The following is a 22,012-nucleotide window of genomic DNA, read 5'->3' on the forward strand; positions in this document are numbered from 1 at the left end:
CTCATTAAACAATATCAAATCCTCTTGGGAGGAGGAACTGGGTGAGGAAATATCTGATGAACTATGGGAAGAGGCACTCAAAAGGGTACATAGCTCTTCTATTTGCGCTCGACACGGCCTCATCCAATGCAAACTCATTCATAGGGCTCACTGGACCAAAGCAAGACTATCAAAAATTTACAAGGATGTGAACCCTAATTGTGTTCGATGTAACCAGTCCCCTGCTAATCATGTGCACATGTTTTGGTGCTGCCCATCTCTTGTTGGTTTCTGGAAAGACATCTTTAACACACTCTCAGAATTAAGCGGCACACAGATCGAGCCAGACCCTCTCATTGCATTATTTGGAGTTTCCTTACCCACAATACAATTGACCAAAATGAATAAGGATGTAATTGCCTTTGTCACGTTGTTAGCGAGACGATTAATTTTACTTAGATGGAAATCCTCTGCAGCCCCTTCTCATGCTCTTTGGATTAAATCTATTTTGAATTGCATAAAGTTGGAGAAAATAAAACAGACACTCAATGGGTCTGTAGACAAATTTTATGCAAAGTGGGCTCCCTTCTTTTCTTATGTCAAAAGAATACATTTCCCTGCAGTTCCAGAGTGATGTATATTTATATATTGGTGATGTAAGAAGCCTGGTATGTGCATATACGACATCTCGGATGTTAAGGACGGTAATAACTGTGCTAGCTGACCTATAACAACTGGATCAAAACAGATATTCTTCCTTTTTTTTTTTTTTTTTTTTTTTTTTTTTTGTGTTTTATTTTATTTATGTACTTAATGTCTATTTTTTCTTTCATGTCTGTCTCTCCATGTTTTGCTGTATTGATGTCTTCAAATTGTTGTTCCATATTCATACCAAATAACTTTCAAGTGTAATTACTTACTAAATGCTGGTACTGAAAATTCAATAAACAAAGTATATAAAAAAATTAAAAAAAAAAAAAAAAAAAAAAAAAAAAAAAAAGAAATCCTGCAGCGCCCACAAGGTCCCCCTGCTCAAGAAAGCACATATACATGCCTGTCTGATGTTTGCCAATGAACATCTGAATGATTCAGAGGAGAACTGGGTGAAAGTGTTGTGGTCAGATAAGACCAAAATCGAGCTCTTTGGCATCAACTCAACTCGCCGTGTTTGGAGGAGGAGGAATGCTGCCTATGACCCCAAGTACACCATCCCCACCGTCAAACATGGAGGTGGAAACATTATGCTTTGGGGGTGTTTTTATGCTAAGGGAACAGGACATCTTCACCGCATCAAAGGGATGATGGACGGGGCCATGTACTGTCAAATCTTGGGTGAGAACCTCCTTCCCTCAGCCAGGGCATTGAAAATGGGTCGTGGATGGGTATTCCAGCATGACAATGACCCAAAACACACGGCCAAGGCAACAAAGGAGTGGCTCAAGAAGAAGCACATTAAGGTCCTGGAGTGGCCTAGAGATTCTCCAGACCTTAATCCCATAGGAAATCTGTGGAGGGAGCTGAAGGTTCGAGTTGCCAAACGTCAGCCTCGAAACCTTAATGACTTGGACAAGATCTGCAAAGAGGAGTAGGACAAAATCCCTCCTGAGATGTGGGCTAACCTGGTGGCCAACTACAAGAAACGTCTGACCTCTGTGATTGCCAACAAAGGTTTTCCACCAAGTACTAAGTCATGTTTTGCAGAGGGGTCAAATACTTATTTCCCTCATTAAAATGCAAATCAATTTATAACATTTTTGACATGCGTTTTTCTGGATTTTTTGTTGTTATTCTGTCTCTCACTGTTCAAATAAACCTACCATTAAACTTATAGACTGATAATTTCTTTGTCAGTGGGCAAACGTACAAAATCAGCAGGGGATCGAATACTTTTTTCCCTCACTGTACATACAGATAAAATACCAAGAACGCACAGACTCAAAATGAAAAGCAATTACAAAACATCACGGCATGTCTGTGCCAGGCAACTATTACAACACTGTATTTAGCAACTCTTACAACAATGGGTTATTGATAAACCATCACTAGTGCTTCCAAGCCATTAGAAATCTAAATTATGGTCTAGGTGTAAGTGAAGTTGTAGGTGAAATTGTTTATAGTTGTGGGTTTAATTGTAGTTGTAGTTGTGGGAGGTCAGTGTACCTGGGAATGTCATTGTCCACAGTGGCACAGCCGTACAGGAACACTATGACCCCCACTATGGCAGCAGGGATCAGCATCTGGGTGTAAACCCCCAGCCAGGCAAAGTACAGGCCAATCTTCTCCCCAAAGTACTTCCTGCAGGAGAAGAAGGAAAGCAGCACTGAGTACATACAGTACCAGTCAAACGTTTGGACACGCCAACTCATTCAAGGGTTTTTCTTTATTTTTACTATTTTCTACATTGTAGAATAATAAGGAAGACATCAAAACTATGAAATAACACATATGGAATCATGTAGTAACCAAAAGTGTTCAACAAAACTCAATTTATATTTGAGATTCGTCAAATAGCCACCCTTTGCCTTGATGACAGCTTTGCACACTCTTGGCATTCTCTCAACCAGCTTCATGAGGTAGTCACCTGGAATGCATTTCAATTAACAGGTGTGCCTTCTTAAAAGTTAATTTGTGGAATTTCTTTCCTAAATGCCTTTGAGCCAATCAGTTGTGTTGTGACAAGATAGGGGGGTATACAGAAGATGGCCCTATTTGGTAAAAGACCAAGTCCATTTTATGGCAAGAACAGCTCAAATAAGCAAAGAGAAACGACAGTCCATCATTACTTTAAGACATGAAGGTCAGTCAATACGGAAAATCTCAAGAACTTTTAAAGTTTCTTCAAGTGCAGTCGCAAAAACCATCAAGTGCTATGATGAAACGGGCTCTCATCAAGACCGCCACAGGAATGGAATACCCCTAGTCACCTCTGCTGCAGAGGAGAAGTTCATTAGAGTTACCAGCCTCAGAAATTGCAGCCCAAATAAATGCTTCACAGAGTTCAAGTAACAGACACATCTCAACATCAACTGTTCAAAGGGGACTATGTGAATCAGGCCTTCATGGTCGAATTGCTGCAAAGAAACCACTACTAAAGGACACCAATAAGAAGAAGAGACCAGCTTGGGCCAAGAAACACGAGCAATGGACATTAGACCGGTGGAAATTTGTCCTTTGGTCTGGAGATTTTTGGTTCCAACCGCCGTGTCTTGTGAGACGCGGTGTGGGTAAACTGATGATCTCCGCATGTGTATTTCCCACCGTAAAGCATGGAGGAGGAGGTGTTATGCTGTGGGGGTGCTTTGCTTGTGACACTGTCTGTGATTTATTTAGAATTCAAGGCACACTTAACCAGCATGGCTACCACAGCATTCTGCAGCGATACGCCATCCTATCCGGTTTGGGCTTAGTGGGACTATCATTTGTTTTTCAACAGGACAATGACCCAACACACCTCCAGCGTGTGTAAGGGCTATTTTACCAAGAAGGAGAGTGATGGAGTGCTGCATCAGTTGACCTGGCCTCCACAATTCCCCGACCTTAACCAAATTGAGATGGTTTGGGATGAGTCGGACCACAGAGTGAAGGAAAAGCAGCCAACAAGTGCTCAGTATATGTGGGAACGCCGTCAAGACTGTTGGAAAAGCATTCCAGGTGAAGCTGGTTGAGAGAATGCCAAGAGTGTGAAAGCTGTCATCAAGGCAAAGGGTGGCTATTTGAAGATTCTCAAATGTAAAATATATTTTGATTTGTTTTAACACTTTTTTGTTTACTACATGATTCCATATGCGTTATTTCATAGTTTTGATGTCTTCACTATTATTCTACAATGTAAAAAAATATATATAGTAAATAGTAGGTGTGTCCAATCTTTTGACTGGTAGTGTACATCAGTAATCAGTTCAGATATGGTGGTTAACTAACATTAACTCAAGCCAATTATATAATGCATTGTCTGTTTGATTGCTCCAAGACAGTATAGTATATAGTCTCTGCTTTGTCATGTCCTAGAGTTTAGAGCAGGATTCTCTCACCTGATTAGTCCAATTGGTTGGTACTTGTAGAAGACACTGTAGCTTGCCCATTCTTCATACAAGATCTGACGAGACAATAACGGGTAAAACAACATTTTTAATGAAACAAAATACTTAGTGAGGCAAATCCATGATGGAAGACAATTTAATTAAATGACTATTTAATCGAGCTTATTATCTTACCTCTGAGACTCTCATTATAGAACAGAGGAGAAGTCGGTTTGGGATCATAAATGATTGAAATTCATCATGCCGATTATGCATTTAAAAAATGCAGATAGGAAACGGTCAGTCCCATCACAAAGCCCTTATGAAATATTGCATGGCCGTTACTAGTCACAGCTGTGCTGTGATCTCAATGCTATATTTGCAGCCTTAGTTTTGCCAAATTCAAAGTACAGTACCTGTGTGATTGAATACATCTGTACACAGAATCAATGCCATTAAGGCCCAGGGGCCGGTTGCATAACATTTGTTATTTTCCCCTGATCTTTTCCCTTAAAGCTTCCTTAAAATGTTTTGTGCAACTGACTAAAGTTAAGTTGAATTCCCCCCCTAAATTAAGTAAAAAAAGTTAAGGGTGCCTATGAAGTCCCTTAACTGCTTCATTCAGTATGGATATCAATGTAAACAGCATTTGTGGAGGTGAATGTTGCTTTCATCTGCCCTGGTTACAATAGGAAAACATCATCCAGCTAAGCTACTTAACTAAACAATGGAAGATGCACAATCCATAGCTACAAAGCTAGCTGGCTAGTTAGCTAGCTACTCTGTAAGCTAGCTTGAAGTGCTCAAAACTAATAGAAACAAGTTGAGAAAGAAGTAACAACAAGGAACGTGGTGTATTATCTTCTGAAGCAATTTGGCTATCCTGTCTTGATTGTAGAAGTTCTATTTTGCTAGATCACAAAATAAATGTGATCTCTTTGATGAGACGTTTAGTCAGTGAATCAGGCCATCTCCATGGTAACCAGATACTATTTCTTCAGTACATGCCTTCAAACTACCATAAAACCCCTTAACCTGTTCAACTCTGACCCACTCTGGTGGCATTTTCTAAATTACGCATAATATTGTATACTACCTACATTAACTACGTTTCGGTTTCAAAACTATAAGTCCTACAAACACATTCTTAGTACTGGTAGAACGGTAAGAACTGTGGGACTCCGATAAAGGTGTCAGAAACAATGTGACTACTACAGAGCCCAAGATACAGCAGACCAAACAAAACACATTTACATTTGTTTTTCATAGGGTGGGGGTCCCCCCCAATTGTCCCCATGTTGGGGAATAAGAGGCTTGAAAGTCTAGGTTTGAGATAAAATATGTCACCAATTACTGTTCCAAAAGGAATGTAAAAAAAGTATGAATTTCTTTGGGACAGATCTTTTACGTAATGGTGGCACTCTAAACATGTGCAAATCCCCATTGGAACACAGCCATTTTTAAAGTGCAGGGCTTGTGTAACGTGCCATACCTTCATTTTATACATATGAGGAGAAAGCTGAAGTCTCTACCGATCCATTGATGTAAATATATCCTTTGTCTGATTCCCAGTTCGTCCACTAGAAAGCAGTAGGAGATCACATGACGTCTCTTGGACACTTGAAACTAGTTGAGTCTGGCTTGGGTAGTGAGTCTCCTCTCAGCCCAAAATGGCACAGTGAATTGGAACAACCGCTAAGAGTTTAACAGGTTTTACGTATGCCTTTACATGAGGATAAATTTGAGGGTCTCTATGCAACGTCCTTAAAACCCTTTCCTGCAGTCAAATGACCAAGTGGCCTCATGGGTGGAATGTTATTAATAATATAAATATTTTTCACTATTTCATAATTAATAAACATTTATTTTTTAAACACAGAAAATCCGGTGTTTCTATGTCAACTGGTTCTTATATTTCAGTCTTCTGTGATGTATATAAAGTGTAATATTGGGACGCCAACAAAAAATGTAATACATTTCAACATTTCTTTTTTTAAAGTCCATAACCATGTGTGTGAGGTGCATACCTTTGTTTCAAAGTATATTTGTTTAAGACTACCAAGAAACACTCCGTGACCCTGATTTAGCCCACTGCAGTAAAAGGTTAAACAATTCCCTTAGGTAAGGGAAAATTATTCCTTAAGGTAAACCCTTAAGTACGGAAGTCCAGAGAGGATATATGAATACAAAATAAAAATGTCCCTCTATGTGGAGATCACAACTTATTTATCTCATGATCACTACATAACAAAAGTTGTTTTGTCGAGATCACGAGATAAAAGTACCCCGCATCATCCATTCATTTGTTCAGATGCACAATAACCACCTCATCAAGGAGCTCTGTGGCTGCGTTGATTGCAATGCAGGGCATTTAAGCCCTGAACAATGCCTGACAGGTAGCCTTGTCTCCCAGGCTGTGTGCCGCCCCCAAGACCCCAGCCAGTCGCATGCAAGGAACAACGCAGCTAACTTGGCTAGTCTTGTTAGCTAGCAAGCTAGCTTGTTATCTGTGCTGGTTGTTAACTTGCATTACTGATAGGTGTATGAGGGACACATGTTTTGTGTTAATATTAAAAAATGTACAGTGAGTGAGCTCCATTCCTGACAGGCTGATCACATTCAATTTCAGCTTCAGAGGTTGGTAAGTCAGGATGCTGCCTTGTAGGCTGTTTCATAAGTAAGGCTCCTTTTAGGCAGATTATCTGTCAAAATGCTTTATAGGCAGATGCATATCTGATCCAGGGGTTGAGCTCTTTTCCTGGCAGGCTGATCATTCAATAGCAGCGTCAGAGGCCGATAAGCCAGGATGCTGCTTTGTAGGCTGTTTCATATGTAAGGCTCCTTGCAGACAGCATACAAGGCAGCATCCTCACTTATCAGCCTCTGAGGCTGCTTTCGAATCTGATCAGCCTGTCAGGAATAGAGCTCACCCACTCTGTAAACTTAAATTATCCATATAACATGAAGTGTCCCTTACAATTATACACATATCAGTTATGCAAGCAACAACCAGCATGGATAACAAGCTAGCTAACAAGACTACCTAGGTAGCTCACGCGCTCACTCACAAGAGTAGGCAAGTTAGTTGCGTTGTTGCTTGCATGCGATTGGCTGTGGTCATTGGGGTGGCGCACAGCCTCGGAGACAGTGCTGCCTTTCAGGCATCGTTCAGGGCTTAAATGCCCCACGAGTTCAGAAGCTCTTAGCTTAAGGTAAGGGACATTTAGCTTGCTAACATTCTAACTTAGAAACTGATAATGAGCTCCAAACACAAATGAAAGCATGATGTTAGCATGAAATGTACCATCCCTTAGTGTATAAATCAATAGAAACGTACGCGCTGATCCACTGTGGGCTCTGCCGCCTCAGCCATACTGACAATCCAGCATCATTACGTCCACTCCTATTTATAGAGTTTATCTTGTGATCTCGACAAGACAACTTTTGTTATGTCGTGATCATGATATAAATAAGTTGTGATCTCGATAACGAGGGAATTATTTGTATTAATATGTCCTCTCTGGACTTCCATACTTCAGGCCCAGATTCTGTGGTCTGTGTCGTCTGACAGTAGGCGGTTCAAGCTCAAGGTCATCCTTGAGCATCAAATGTTATTTAGACGACTCTTATATTGCTCATCATTAGTCGCTAACGTGCATCTACATGAAATTATATAAGTGAATTTCACTGTTGGTCTCATGTTGCACTCCTCTGCCTGTCAGACGAGGTTTCACTAATAAAATGCCATCGCTCTCAGGCAGGGAAATGGGCACCCAGGGGTCCTGCCATCAGAGCCTCACAAATATTATATTTTTACTGAACAGTAGTCCCAATGGCACAGCACCAAACAGAGCTTCAGTAGGTTACTATCCTCCGCCCCAATGGCCCTGTCTGTTCCCAAACAGAGCGCCCACTTTGCAAGAGAAATTAATGATGCCTGTGACTCATCATAGACCAGCGTAAAAGAACACAGGACTGGAAAAACAACAAACCATGGTACAACTCATAACGACATCAACTCTGAAATGTGATCATGCCGTCATCTCAAGAACATAAGTAATTTCTGTGAGCATTCAATTTGCTCTGTGCACCGGACTACAGCACATGGGTGGGAAAAAAACATACCACTGCCATACGGCAGCTTGGATATTGAGTATTTCTCTGAGGCTTTAGGATTTTCTTTGCTCTGGGCTTAAATCGCTTAGATTCGACCAGACTGATTGTCATACAATGCTTGAGGATGGTGAAAAGGGATTAAGCCTGTTGCCGTGGTGACACTTTCAATACATACAGTATAATTATTCTCTAAGCCAAAAGGGGATTTTCCTCTCCATCGCTGCTAAGGGCTTGCGTTTAGATAGCGTTTGAATTCTGTGCTTTAACCTTTTCAATATGCTCTGTCACTATCGACAAGACATTCCTGTCCTCACAAAAATAAAATGGTTTATGATAATCGCTAACAGTGACACAAATAACGGATTAGTTTGTGGTTTCATTGATTGCTTATTGACATGACCAATGATTTGCTCGTCTCACCTTTCTGTCATTGGCCTCCGCCCCCACGCCGTCAACATCCCCCTGCAAGACAAGTAATGACACAATGAGTGTTGTCTGGTCACAAAGCGCCTGGCTTTGCATGGGTATTGATATGTGTGGTAATATACTCACATCGTGAAGAGGGTACGCAGCAGTGTAAACACCATTGCCAAGGAGACTGGTGATTCCTGTAAACATCATTTTCAAGAGATCAAATTTATTATCAAACAGAAGGCACACAATAGCAATAATATTCTACTATAGCATCCTACATATAGTGCTGTCTATAAAGGTATTTTACTGGGATAATAAGACAGATGTCATTTACACCCCTAAAGGATCAGAATGAATAATAATATCCCTAAGAGAGAGGGGACATGGCTTGGCTTACCCATGGTGTATTTGGCTTTAGTGCATCTTGTACGTTTCAACACTTCATATACCTAAATGGGTAAATAACATGAAAATTAAAAAAAATACCTCTGCAATGTATTAAGATGAACTCAGGTAATCATCACATCCAAATAGGGCAGAAATCCTGTCTTGTGCCATGAATGTTAAGAAATTGACCTCTTAAAATTCAACTCCTGGCCATTAATGAACAACTCTAAATGCATTGATGGACAAGTTGTTTTCAAGCTTCACAGCGATCTCCAAAGTCATTATAGCTCAGTATTGATGTTTCTGTTAAGCGGTAAAGTTCCACACCATCTCCACTGGGAGCAATCTATGCTGATTGAGAAAAAATCCAATGAAAAGTGAATTAAATTTACAAATCATAAATTTACTTGTGGTGTGAAGAGCTTTTTATTGTCTTGTCCATCATTCAAGCAAATCTATAGTACTTACTATTGAGGCCCTGGTTTTGCTGTCGAAGAAAGACTCTCTGTCTGAGAGATCAAACCTGTTAATACAGAAGACAGAGGAGCCTTTTGTCAGGGGTTTATTTAAAGGGCAATGTACTCAACCAGGAGAAAGTATGTTGGTGTTCCATGCAGACATACAGTGGCTTGCGAAAGTATTCATCCCCCTTGGCATTTTTCCTATTTTGTTGCCTTACAACCTGGAATTAAAATTGATTTTTTGGGGGTTTGTATCATTTGATTTACACAACATGCCTACCACTTTGAAGAAGCAAAACATTTTTTATTGTGAAACAAACAAGAAATAAGACCAACAAAAAAAAACTTGAGCGTGCATAACTATTCACCCCCCCCCCCAAAGTCAATACATTGTAGAGCCACCTTTTGCAGCAATTACAGCTGCAAGTCTCTTGGGGTATGTCTCTATAAGCTTGGCACATCTAGCCACTAGGATTTTTGCCCATTCTTCAAGGCAAAACTGCTCCAGCTCCTTCAAGTTGGATGGGTTCCGCTGGTGTACTTTAAGTCATACCACAGATTCTCAATTGGATTGAGGTCTGGGCTTTGACTAGGCCATTCCAAGACATTTAAATGTTTCCACTTAAACCACTCAAGTGTTGCTTTAGCAGTATGTTTAGGGTCATTGTCCTGCTGGAAGGTGAACCTCCGTCCCAGTCTCAAATCTCTGGAAGACTGAAACAGGTTTCCCTCAAGAATTTCCCTGTATTTAGCGCCATCCATCATTCCTTCAATTCGGACCAGTTTCCCAGTCCCTGACGATGAAAAATATCCCCACAGCATGATGCTGCCACCACCATGCTTCACTGTGGGGATTGTGTTCTTGGGGTGATGAGAGGTGTTGGGTTTGTGCCAGACATAGCGTTTTCCTTGATGGCCAAAAAGCTCAATTTTAGTCTCATCTGACCAGAGTACCTTCTTCCATATGTTTGGGGAGTCTCCCACATGCGTTTTAGCGAACACCAAACGTGTTTGCTTATTTTTTCTTTAAGCAATGGCTTTTTTCTGGTCACTCTTCCATAAAGCCCAGCTCTGTGGAGTGTATTGCTTAAAGTGGTCCTATGGACAGATACTCCAATCTCCGCTGTGGAGCTTTGCAGCTCCTTCAGGGTTATGTTTGGTCTCTGTTGCCTCTCTGATTAATGCCCTGCTTGCCTGGTCCGTGAGTTTTGGTGGGCGGCCCTCTCTTGGCAGGTTTGTTGTGGTGCCATATTCTTTCAATTTTTTAATAATGGATTTAATGGTGCTCCGTGGGATGTTCAAAGTTTCAGATATTTTTTAGAACCCAACCCTGATCTGTACTTCTCCACAACTTTGTCCCTGACCTGTTTGGAGAGCTCCTTGGTCTTCATGGTGCCGCTTGCTTGGTGGTGCCCCTTGCTTAGTGGTGTTGCAGACTCTGGGGCCTTTCAGAACAGGTGTATATATACACTGAGATCATGTGACAGATCATGTGACACAGATTGCACACAGGTGGACTTTATTCAACTAATTATGTGACTTCTGAAGGTAATTGGTTACACCAGATCTTATTTAGGGGCTTCATAGCAAAGGGGGTGAATACATATGCACCCACCACTTTTTTCATTTTACTTCACCAATTTTGACTATTTTGTGTATGTCCATTTCATGAAATCCAAATAAAAATCAATTTAAATTACAGGTTGTAATGCAACAAAATAAGAAAAACGCCAAGGGGGGGAATACTTTTGCAAGGCACTGTATCATATCAGTTTTGTAGGTACTGTACGTGGACAGCAATGTTTTTTTTGTGGCCAAGATGTCATACACATATTGTCATTAGTTAGACCAGACATACAATACAAGGTGGTTACAGGGAGAATATGGTTGCAACATGTCTTGGTAGCTAGTGTTAGTCAGCAGCCTGGCCTACACAGTGTTCATTGAGAGTCAGGAGCTCAAAATAGCCTGTAACCTCTATGCCCACTCTCTTGAATAAAACCTCGCTCAAAACACATTAAAATATTGTGCTTTTCACAATACATAATATTCTAACATCCAAATGCGGATTAACTATTCCCTGAACATCAGAGGATAAGTCTCTGTTTAAAAATAATATTGAATCGTAGTATGGATGTCTTACAAACATCTTGGTTCACATTTTGTGCCTGTTGACTGCACCTCTACATTATTACCGTAGGGCACAGTGGGGACATTAGCCATGAAAAAATTAGAAAAAGCTCAAGACTGGCAAAGACTGCGGGGGTAGAAGAGGGCCATAACACATTATGGGGAAATGCACCTACTGAGATTAATAATTACAGGTAGCAGCCTGTATCATTCATACATAATCACATCTTCTGCACATACAGTGCCTTGCAAAAGTATTCATCCCCGTTGGCGTTTTTCTTATTTTTTTGCATTACAACCTGTAATTTAAATGGATTTTATTTGGATTTATCTAAATGGACAAAATAGTCCAAATTGGTGAAGTGAAATGAAAAAAAAATTACTTGTTTAAATAAATTCTAAAAAATAAATAATGGAAAAGTGGTGCGTGCATATGTATTCACCCCCTTTGCTATGAAGCCCCTAAATAAGATCTGGTGGGATCAGGGTAAAGTTATGCATGCTCAAGTTCTGTTTTTTTGTCTTATTTCTTGTTTGTTTCACAAAGTTTTAGGCATGTTGTGTAAATCAAATGATACAAACCCCCAAAATATAAATTTTAATTCCAGGTTGTAAGGCAACAAAATAGGAAAAATGCCAAGGGGGGTGAATACTTTCGCAAGCCACTGTAAAAGCATCCAGCTCTCTAATTAAAATATTTTACACTGAAACCGCTGTGCCTCGTGGGACCCCCTCTTCAAGCTAATGAGCTGTCATTTTGACTGCAACATTCTAACAGAATACTCTTTATTTTACTTAAAATAACAATTGCATTTTCATTAGGTTATGTTACTGTAGGCTATACAGTATGTAAAAAAAAAAGTATAAAATAAAAACACAAAAATTAAAGTGTTCAATCAATTTTATTTGTGGAGTGCCTTTGTTACAACTGTGAAAACAGAAAGCATACAATATGCCCATTGAACACGCTAACAGATTATTGTTTATAATGACAAAAAAAACTTCAGTAGCCTAAACATCATTATAGGCGCCAAATGTGCTTGATAAATAGTGAAAATCAGCACATAAGCAATAATGGCATTATAAGAAGCATCGATATGACACCACTGAAAAACAGTCAATTATTTAAACTTTGGATACCATGGTGAATTTGTTTGTTTCTTTGTTATCAAAATGGAGGTAACGTATGTTCTCTCTGAAGCGATCCCGTGACATGTTTTCTCCAAAGAAAAGTATCCCATACATGTCTGACCAGAAGCTCTCCATATACACACTCTTTCCAACGAATGCTCCACAGACATACAGGATTAAAATGAACGCTTCCAGCTCATCAACAGACAGATCCCAGGCAGTGTCTCCTTACTCCGTATGTGCCTTAGCCACAGTACAGTCCCATAAACAACGAAAGTTGGTGACTGCATTGCTGATGTTTTTTGCTTGAGAAGTAGGGCCTGCTCTCTCAGTGATGACATTTTGTGCTGATAATCGCCATGTAGAATTGTCATCGACTTGTTCTATCTAAACAGTGCCATCCCTTCCTCTCTCCTGTCTCACTGTTTCATTTGGTAGTGGCGGGGGCACCTACGCAGTGCCTATCATTCTGGCTTTTTTGTGCTTAAGCCTAGAAGGTGTAGGTTATTCAGGCTGAAGCTCAGAATCAGAAGAATAATCAGAGATGTCATGATCAATTTTTTCCCCGCCATCAGTCATTTTCATTTGGATCTTGTAGCATCGCTAACGCAGCATGTGCATCCATTCGTCTTGGTCTTCTTGCCATTGTAAATTACGCACGCTCTCACTGTGTACTCCAAGTAGGCCAGAGTAGACTGATAAACCTGCTTAGATTTGGTGGAGTGAAATAGGGTACATAACATTTTGAGTTTATAATTAGAACATACTAATAAAATTGAATGGGCCACCCTGTTCTTCATTCATAATTGGTGATTGCATAATTATGCATGGTTCGCTTCCCTTCGCTCGTCAACACACCCATCCTCCCAGTCATACTTTCTTCATTTATTTCATCTGTTGTTATATGTGTGAAATTAGTTTCGGTATAGTTTCGAGGCAATTATTGGGGTAATTATAAACTGGGCACTGCAAGTTTCACTGTTGGGAGAAGAAGCAGAGCAGGCTCTACTATCGTGAAAAGGAGGAACAATGGGGGAAAAACATAAAACTGGTTATAACTCCAGTTCTGTTTTTCATATTAAGATTCTAACGGTACATTTACATTTTAGTCATTTAGCGTGTTATATAGACTTATTTAGGAAAAGTCAAGGACGGAGGGGGGCAAGACTTTAAAAATGGCAGAGTAATAATTGTTTTAAATTCATGAGCAGTCAAAATGACTGCTTTAGTGGTTCTAGTGTTAATAACGCCATTTTCTCCCCAATTTCGTGATATCCAATTGGTAGTTACGATCTTGTCTTATCACTGCAACTCCCCAACAGGCTCAGGATAGGCGAAGGTCGAGTCATGTGTCCTCCGAAACGTGATCCACCAAGCCACTTCTTAACACAATGCTCGCTTAACCCTGAAGCCAGCCGCACCAATGTGTCGGAGGAAACACTGTACAACTGATGACCGAAGTCAGCTTGCAGATGCCCGGCCTGCCACAAGGAGTCGCTAGAGTGCGATGAGCGAAGGAAAGCCCCTGGCCAAACCCTCCCCTAATCCGGACAATGCTGGGCCAATTGTGCGCCGCCCTATGGGCCTCCCAGTCACGGCCGGCTGTGACAGAGCCTGGGATCGAAACCCAGGCTGTAGTGGCGCCTTAGACCGCTGCGCCACTCAGGAGGCCCCTACTGTAATGATTGCAATAGCTATACTGTAGCATTGTACCCATGTCTTGCATTGCAAATATATATCTTCCCTATTGCATGACACACATTTCAAGCCACATTGAATTTCTCACATCCATAGTACAGGAAGTACACCTATTAACCTTTGAGCTCCGTAAAGTTGATCACGTCAGAATGTGCTTAATGTTCAATGCCACATGTCTCAGTGCTACTACTATACTCACAGGTGCTGCTTTTCCCTGGAGAAAGGGTGGGAGAGATGCTTCACATTTTGGGGTCTATTCGGCTCCACTTTAGGATGAAGTGGTGCAGTCACTTTGTGGATGAACAGATTGATCCTCTCCACCACATTACTTCCCTGTTTGACCTCGTACACCTGAAGAGAAAGGGAAAACAGGAAGAAAACATGTTGAGAAATTAGTGCATGAAAGGCTTTTAGTTACATAATTCTTATATCTTTTACATTTTAGTCATTTAGCAGATGCTCTTATCCAGAGCGACATACAATTAGTGCATTCATCTTATGATAGCTAGGTGAGACAACAACTCATCACAATCTTATCAAGAACATGTTCCCTCAACAATGTGTTTATCAGCAACATCAGTGCTAGTAGAACAAGAGAAGTGCATTTTTTTCTTTTTTTGGGGGGAGAGGGAGGCGTCGGGGCACTGTGAGAGTTATTTAAGTGACCCTTCAAAGAGATAGGGTTTTAGACGTTTTCGGAAGTTGGGCAGGGACTTCGTTGTCCTGACTTTAGGGGGAAGCTTGTTGGGGTGCAGGCCTCCCATAGAAACTGACCAGTGATCCACAGTGATTCATCTAAAGGCAGATCATACCTTTTTGGTGGGCATCTTGAGCTTCATGAATTCTGCCTCCCGACAGAGCACATTCCAGGGAGCATGGATCTTCAGGAAGCCAATTCCCGGGATTTTGTTCTAGAAAACAGAGAATGTTGTGTTGAATTTTTTTTTTAATAAGGCAAAAGGTTTGCATGGAAATTTTACGTGTGCTGAAATAAGTTTCCCCTGTTTTATCTGCGTGATATATACGTCTCTAGAATAAAGCTACCTTCACACCTCTAAGGACTAATCAGTCTCTCCAAGGTAAAGCACAGCAATGCTACTGCAGCATGGCAACTGCAAAAAAGTCGCAATGCTACAGTAGAAAGGATTGTTGTCGGTTAGAGTCAGCCAAAGGCTGTATCCACTTGAAAAGAAAACAATGTCTCATAGTCAAATATACCGGACAAATGTTCTCTCTCCACAATCTCCTCTATAAAAAACAACTGTCGTTATGTAAGTCCCTCTCATATGCTCCTGACCCACTTCCTCACACCTCCCAGCCCACTTCAGGGTCCTGGCCCTGTCTGTTGAGAACACTGTGGCAGACTACACTTTCCACAGCAATATCAAGCAGAACAGATCCTGCCAATTCTATTTTCGGGCTCTGGTTCGATTATCCACAAACAACCCTCATTCATGGACAAGTTAATAAAAGAAAACAAGGAGTGTTGAATAAACTATGTACAGACTTACTCAACAAAGCATAAGGATGTTGTGAACAAGTATGAAATCATTTTGAATTTGCCTTAATATCACTCAAAACAAAACTTCTCCCTTGTGAGCAACAATCACTAAATGGTAGGAGACCTCTTCATGCATGCAATGGGAACCCAACTCCCACAGAACCACATGCCTCCTACCATTTTTCTGCCAAAATGTCACGTAACAAACACATATCAACAATAAAAGATAGAACAGGAAACACATGTCAAATCTTTACTTAAGTGGTTTCAGTATTGGTTAGCAAAATGGAGTGATTAGGAACTATGGCCTTACCATTAGTATTTCATACAGGGCAGTTTCCCATGGTTTTTAAATCCCAAACATGTTTTATACTGTAAAGGTATTTCAATCTGAATGGGAGACACAATGTATCTTGTGTCTTGATCAATGTAATGATTTATGATAAATGAGTAATGATTAATAGGTCAATAGCCACTCTATATGGTGTATGTAATAAGCTATGACATTAGGCCTATTTTTGCATGTAAGGCTGAAAATAATTACTCCCATTGTAGAGAAAATCTATTACACATGCTGTCCTTTCTTATCAGATATACAGTACCAGTCAAAGGTTTGGACATACCTACTCATTCAAGGGTTTTTATTAATTTTTTTACTATTTTCTACATTGTAGAATAATAGTGAAGACATCAAAACTATGAAATAACACATATGGAATCATGTAGTAACCAAAAACGTGTTAAACAAATCAAAATATATTTTCTATTTGAGATTCTTCAAAGTAACCACCCTTTGCCTTGATGACAGCTTTGCACACTCTTGGCATTCTCTCAACCAGCTTCACCTGGAATGCTTTTCCAACAGTCTCGAAGGAGTTCCCACATATGCTGAGCACTTATTGGCTGCTTTTCCTTCACTCTGTGGTCCAACTCATCCCAAACCATCTCAATTGGGTTGAGGTCAAGTGATTGTGGAGGCCAGGTCATCTGATGCAGCACTCCATCACTCTCCTTCTTGGTCAAATAGCCCTTACACAGCCTGTAGGTGTGTAGGGTCATTGTCCTGTTGAAAAACAAATTATATAGTCCCACTAAGTGCAAACCAGATGGGATGGCTTATCGCTGCAGAATGCTGTGGTAGCCATGCTGGTTAAGTGTGCCTTGAATTCTAAATAACTCAGACAGTGTCACCAGCAAAGCACTCCCATACCATCACACCTCCTCCTCCATGCTTCATGGTGGGAACCACACATGCGGAGATCATCTGTTCACCTACTCTGCGTCTCACAAAGACACGGCAGTTGGAACCAAAAATCTCAAATTTGGACTCATCAGACCAAAGGACAGATCTCCACCAGTCTAATGTCCATTGCTCGTGTTTCTTGGCCCAAGCAGGTCTCTTCTTATTATTGTTGTCCTTTAGTAGTGGTTTCTATGCAGCAATTTGACCATGAAGGCCTGATTCAAGCAGTCTCCTCTGAACAGTTGATGTTGAGATGTGTCTGTTACTTGAACTCTGTGAAGCATTTATTTGGGCTGCAACCTGAGGTGCAGTTAACTCTAATGAACTTATCCTCTGCAGCAGAGGTAACTCTGGGTCTTCCTTTCCTGTAGTGTTCCTCATGAGAGACAGTTTCATCCTAGCGCTTGATGGTTTTTGCGACTGCACTTGAAGAAACTTTAAAAGTTATTGAAATTTTCCGGATTGACTGACCTTCATGTCTTAAAGTAATGAGGGACTGTCATTTCTCTTTGCTTATTTGAGCTGTTCTTGCCATAATATGGCCTTGGTCTTTTACCAAATAGGGCTATCTTCTGTATACCAACCCTACCTTGTCACAACACATCTGATTGGCTCAAACGCATTAAGAAGGAAAGAAATTCCACAAATTAACAAGGCACACCTGTTAATTGAAATGCATTCCAGGTGACTACCTCATGAAGCTGGTCGAGAGAATGCCAAGCGTGTGCAAAGCTGTCATCAAGGCAAAGGGTGGCTACTTTGAAGAATCTCAAATATAAAATATATTTTCATTTGGTTAACACTTTTTTGGTTACTACATGATTCCATATATGTTATTTCATAGTTTTGATGTCGTCACTATTATTCTACAATGTAGAAAATAGTCAAACTAAAGAAAAAAACATTCAAAAAGTGTGTCCAAACTTTTGACTGGTGCTGTATATTTGGTGAAAGCTGTTCATTTGATAAAGATCAATAACTTGACGAATACAGGGCTATTGTAGATTTGAAAAATCATAACTGAACACAGGAAACCCTCACTGCAAGAGGCAGGTCAATGTGCTTTGTTCCAGTATGAAGATAGATGATACAATCGCTACATGAACAATAGATGGACAAATGTCAACCAGTCAATATTAGGAGGAATGGAGAATTCAGTCGTGTTCAATGGAACAACCTGACCTCAAAGACAACAAGCAAGCATCTAGGCTAAATGCACCACCACACCAGGGCTTGAATACTACCCGAGTCTACTACAGAATAGTTCGATCAACATTTTTGGTATCAGTTAGGTTAGGGTGTCTAATTGCTAGGTTATTCCAAAAAGACCTCTTGAGATGTTCTACTGTTGAGGTTTTCCAAAGTGTGGGGAAAAGACACAGTCGAAGGCCACTAACTCACCCCCTCATCCTTTTCTAGCTCCAGACCCATCTCCCGAAGGTTATCCTCAAACTCATTCTGGCGGAAGCGCTTGTCATCCTCATGGTAGTCAAGGCGATGCTTGTAGGCAGCAATCTCAGGGTCTTCTCTGGGTGGTGGTGTGTCCCGACTTCTCATCATGCTCAGACAGCGGCGTAGGCTCCTGAGGATGCGGTAATCTGCAAAGCGGGATGTCTTGCGGTGAACACTCTGGGGTTTCTGGACATGATATGTGAGAACATAGTCCACCCGCCGCTGGCCATCCTGGAATGTAGGCCCCTGCCTTGGGCCTGAGGCTGCTTCATCTGACTTGAGGAAGTTCAAGTGCTGAGAAGAGAGAGAAAGGGGATTGTAGTTTTTAATGGAGACATGTTGGCAGATCATGAAGACAAGGCATGTGAATTCTAGCCTGTGAGAATTTGTTGTTTGCACATTTGTTTATCTTTTAAATTGCAAAAGCTTAAGCCATGTGGCTAGTCAAATCCCCCCTCTCCACCGTGATGCATCTGTGCACTCAACCCCATCTCTGCTACTGCCTTCTTCAAGGAGGGGGAATTTAATCATTCTGTAGAGATTAAATGATGCCCCTCAAAAGATGACAAAATAGTATTTGCACCCTGCAACACATTACGTTAGACTTTCTCATAATACTACATGTCCTAATCCAACTCATGAGGACATACTGTACCTGAAGACCAGTGACCAAATCAATTATACGCTATTTGACAGTACGACTCATAGAGGAACATATGGTAACAAAGAGACTGGTGTTTGTCTTAGCCTGTGACCTAAAAACATTATTGCTTAATTCACGATTTGTTATAGTGTGAAATGGGATTTGGCAGCAAATTGAAGTAAGGCTTTAAATTAAATGGAATATTGTCGTTTTTTTATAATATGCATCACAAACAAAAACATCAAAACACACATCTAAAAATTATATCTAAAAATGCAAACAAACAAAACAAACAGGCACCCCTGTCAAAGCACCCCTCCCACCTCGAGCCACCGGCCCAGTGAGGCCCCCGACCCTGGCCAAAGGGGATAATAAATGATAAATGTTGTAGTTCAAATTGTCCCCATTTACAGAATCAAAAATGTTTGTTTTACAGATGAGGATTGTGTAAATGACGCATGTATTGTTTTTCATCTTTCAAAAATGGACTGCACTTGTCCACATTGAACTCATGACCTTGTCAAATAAAATGTACTGCATCTTATTACAGCTGATATGTGAAAAGCTAAATGTGTGCCATATAGTATGTTATAAACAAACACCACAACTTTGACTCTGAAATAATCCTTCTCTGCGGGGAAGGGTTCATGAATACAATGCTATACCGTCATGTTTACACATTTATATATTAAGCACACATATTTTCCCCTTGTGCTATATAGATGTGTTACTGCAAAATAACTGTTAGGTATGGTGACACACATTGATATATAATAGGGATATAGGTATTTTTACCTTAAAATAACTCAAAATGGATTGTATGCATTAACACAAAGTACATTTGTGTAGATATTGTTTAAGGACTCTAGTTTGAATGGCCTCACCTGTATGTTCTCTCTACTGGTATGGCACACCCAAACACAATATTTGCTCTGCAATTATTTGCTTGAAATTCATTGCTTTTTCAATCACATATGGAACATGCCTTGAGAACAAACAGTAGTTTCCTCATGGAAAACAAACCTATTTGATAATCGAGAGACAAAAAAGCCCTATTCGTTGGAGAAACATCTCAGTACAAGCATCCCACTGGACGACAAGCCTCAGCCCCCTCAGAACAGGAAGTCACAGCAAAGGTCACTCCTCACAGGGAAAATAAGGATGTGGTTACGGCATGTTACAGATACAGGAACGGAGAGAACCAGTACCCTTAATTCAACCACCCACCTCCTAACTTCTGTGCTGTGAGCAAAACTAGCATGCATATCAAGTGTTATTACTCAGCCACAGGCCCCCCAATCTAGAGACGCATGCATATCTTCTTACACATTTACATATCAACCTTTACAGCTGTATTGCTATTGGTGCTAAACCATCTAACTATCATGCCGATTCACTATCAGCAGAGTCCTGTGGGAGAGGTTTGAACATAACACCCGTAAGTTCACTATAGGATAGCTGAACAACAATACTGCATAATTTTTATATCATAATGAATACATAAGCTAATTCTGGAAATAGGTCCTCACCCCAAAAAAAAATCAGTCAGTGTATGTTTTAGCAGTCACTTGATACATAACAATACATCCGCATTCCGCACTGATTTAATTGACTGCGTTTCGAACAATGTACTTGACCTTTCTTGCCTGCTTTAGGTGCTAATCTCAGCTCGCTTAATCATTCCCAGTGTCTGTGATTAGATAGACCAAGACTGCAATTACTGTCCAAATGACCCGCTGACCAAATGAAAGGTCCACAAGTTTGACCTCATACAATCTTCACAGTGATAGGAGAGTAGTCCTCATCAAGAGAGGAACACCAACTCTGACTTTCTACACAACTGCTAATACAGGGCAGTAGATGGGGGCTACTTCCTATGAGAATTCTTTATTTGCTCCATTTCTTTCTTCAAAAGCCAGTTGAACAGTGCTGAAGAGATTATTTTGAATGGTTTTAGGTTATTAACATACACTAATTATACACATAAGTTCATTTTAGTGTGGTAAATATGATGAATGAGGATTAAAACAAAGATTCCACCCAGGATTAGATATGCCCATCAGTTGTTTACACACTTTGAACTACTTTATTAAATGCTTTGATCTTGAGGAACAAATGTCAAATTATTTTGTATTATACCCGACAAGACATGCCACCAGAGGTCTCTTCACAAGAACAGACTATGGGAAGCACACAGTACTATATAGAGCCATGAGTACATGGAACTCTATTCCACATCAGGTAACTGATGCAAGCAGTAGAATCAGATTTAGAAAACAGATATAAATACACCTTATGGAACAGCGGGGACTGTGAAGAGATACATACACACAGGTACAGACACACGCATATGCACACACGCTATCACACGCACTCTATACACACGTACATTGTAATATTGTTGTATGGTGGTATTATACATTTTGTATTGCAGATATGTAGTGGTGTAATAATGTTATATGATGTACTGTTTTATATTTTGTTTTATGTGTGATGTAAGTGCCTTAATGTGTTTGGACCCCAGAAAGAGTCAAGGCTGCAGTGCCAAGGCAGCAGCTAATGGGGATCCCTAATAAATACAAATACAAATTCCCAATGTAGAGAAGACAACTTACGATGGAGTCATACTGGTTGTATTTGCCATCACCACCATCCTTAGTGTTCCCAAAGTCAGCTGCCTTCTCCTCAACGGATACAGGGATATAATAGTCATTCCTCCTCATGGCGCCTTGCTCTTCCAACTCAGGGAGAAGACTACCAGAGAGGTCGTGTACTATAAAGGTTTTACCTGTGGGGGAGGAAAGAGATATGATTAGGTTGGAACAATATAAGTATTTG

The 22,012-nt window shown here is 40.5% G+C and overlaps 1 protein-coding gene across 3 annotated transcripts in view; it reads right to left on the reverse strand.

Moving 5' to 3' along the window:
- Positions 1 to 22,012, reverse strand: part of LOC121557679 (anoctamin-1) — a 52,781-nt gene that overhangs the window by 27,432 nt on the left and 3,337 nt on the right. For all 3 annotated transcript variants that reach the window (XM_041871183.2, XM_041871181.2, XM_041871182.2), the window contains exons 2-11: positions 21,790 to 21,962; positions 18,481 to 18,825; positions 15,148 to 15,246; positions 14,535 to 14,686; positions 9,384 to 9,438; positions 8,926 to 8,977; positions 8,667 to 8,722; positions 8,535 to 8,576; positions 4,011 to 4,075; positions 2,140 to 2,274 (exon numbers count right to left, since the gene is read on the reverse strand). In XM_041871183.2, coding sequence (XP_041727117.1) covers positions 2,140 to 2,274; positions 4,011 to 4,075; positions 8,535 to 8,576; positions 8,667 to 8,722; positions 8,926 to 8,977; positions 9,384 to 9,438; positions 14,535 to 14,686; positions 15,148 to 15,246; positions 18,481 to 18,825; positions 21,790 to 21,897 — 1,109 coding nt within the window. In that variant the 5' untranslated portion in view covers positions 21,898 to 21,962. The remainder of the gene's footprint in view (positions 1 to 2,139; positions 2,275 to 4,010; positions 4,076 to 8,534; positions 8,577 to 8,666; positions 8,723 to 8,925; positions 8,978 to 9,383; positions 9,439 to 14,534; positions 14,687 to 15,147; positions 15,247 to 18,480; positions 18,826 to 21,789; positions 21,963 to 22,012) is intronic.

Source organism: Coregonus clupeaformis, unplaced genomic scaffold, assembly GCF_020615455.1.
Source record: "Coregonus clupeaformis isolate EN_2021a unplaced genomic scaffold, ASM2061545v1 scaf0238, whole genome shotgun sequence".
Lineage (NCBI taxonomy): Eukaryota > Metazoa > Chordata > Actinopteri > Salmoniformes > Salmonidae > Coregonus > Coregonus clupeaformis.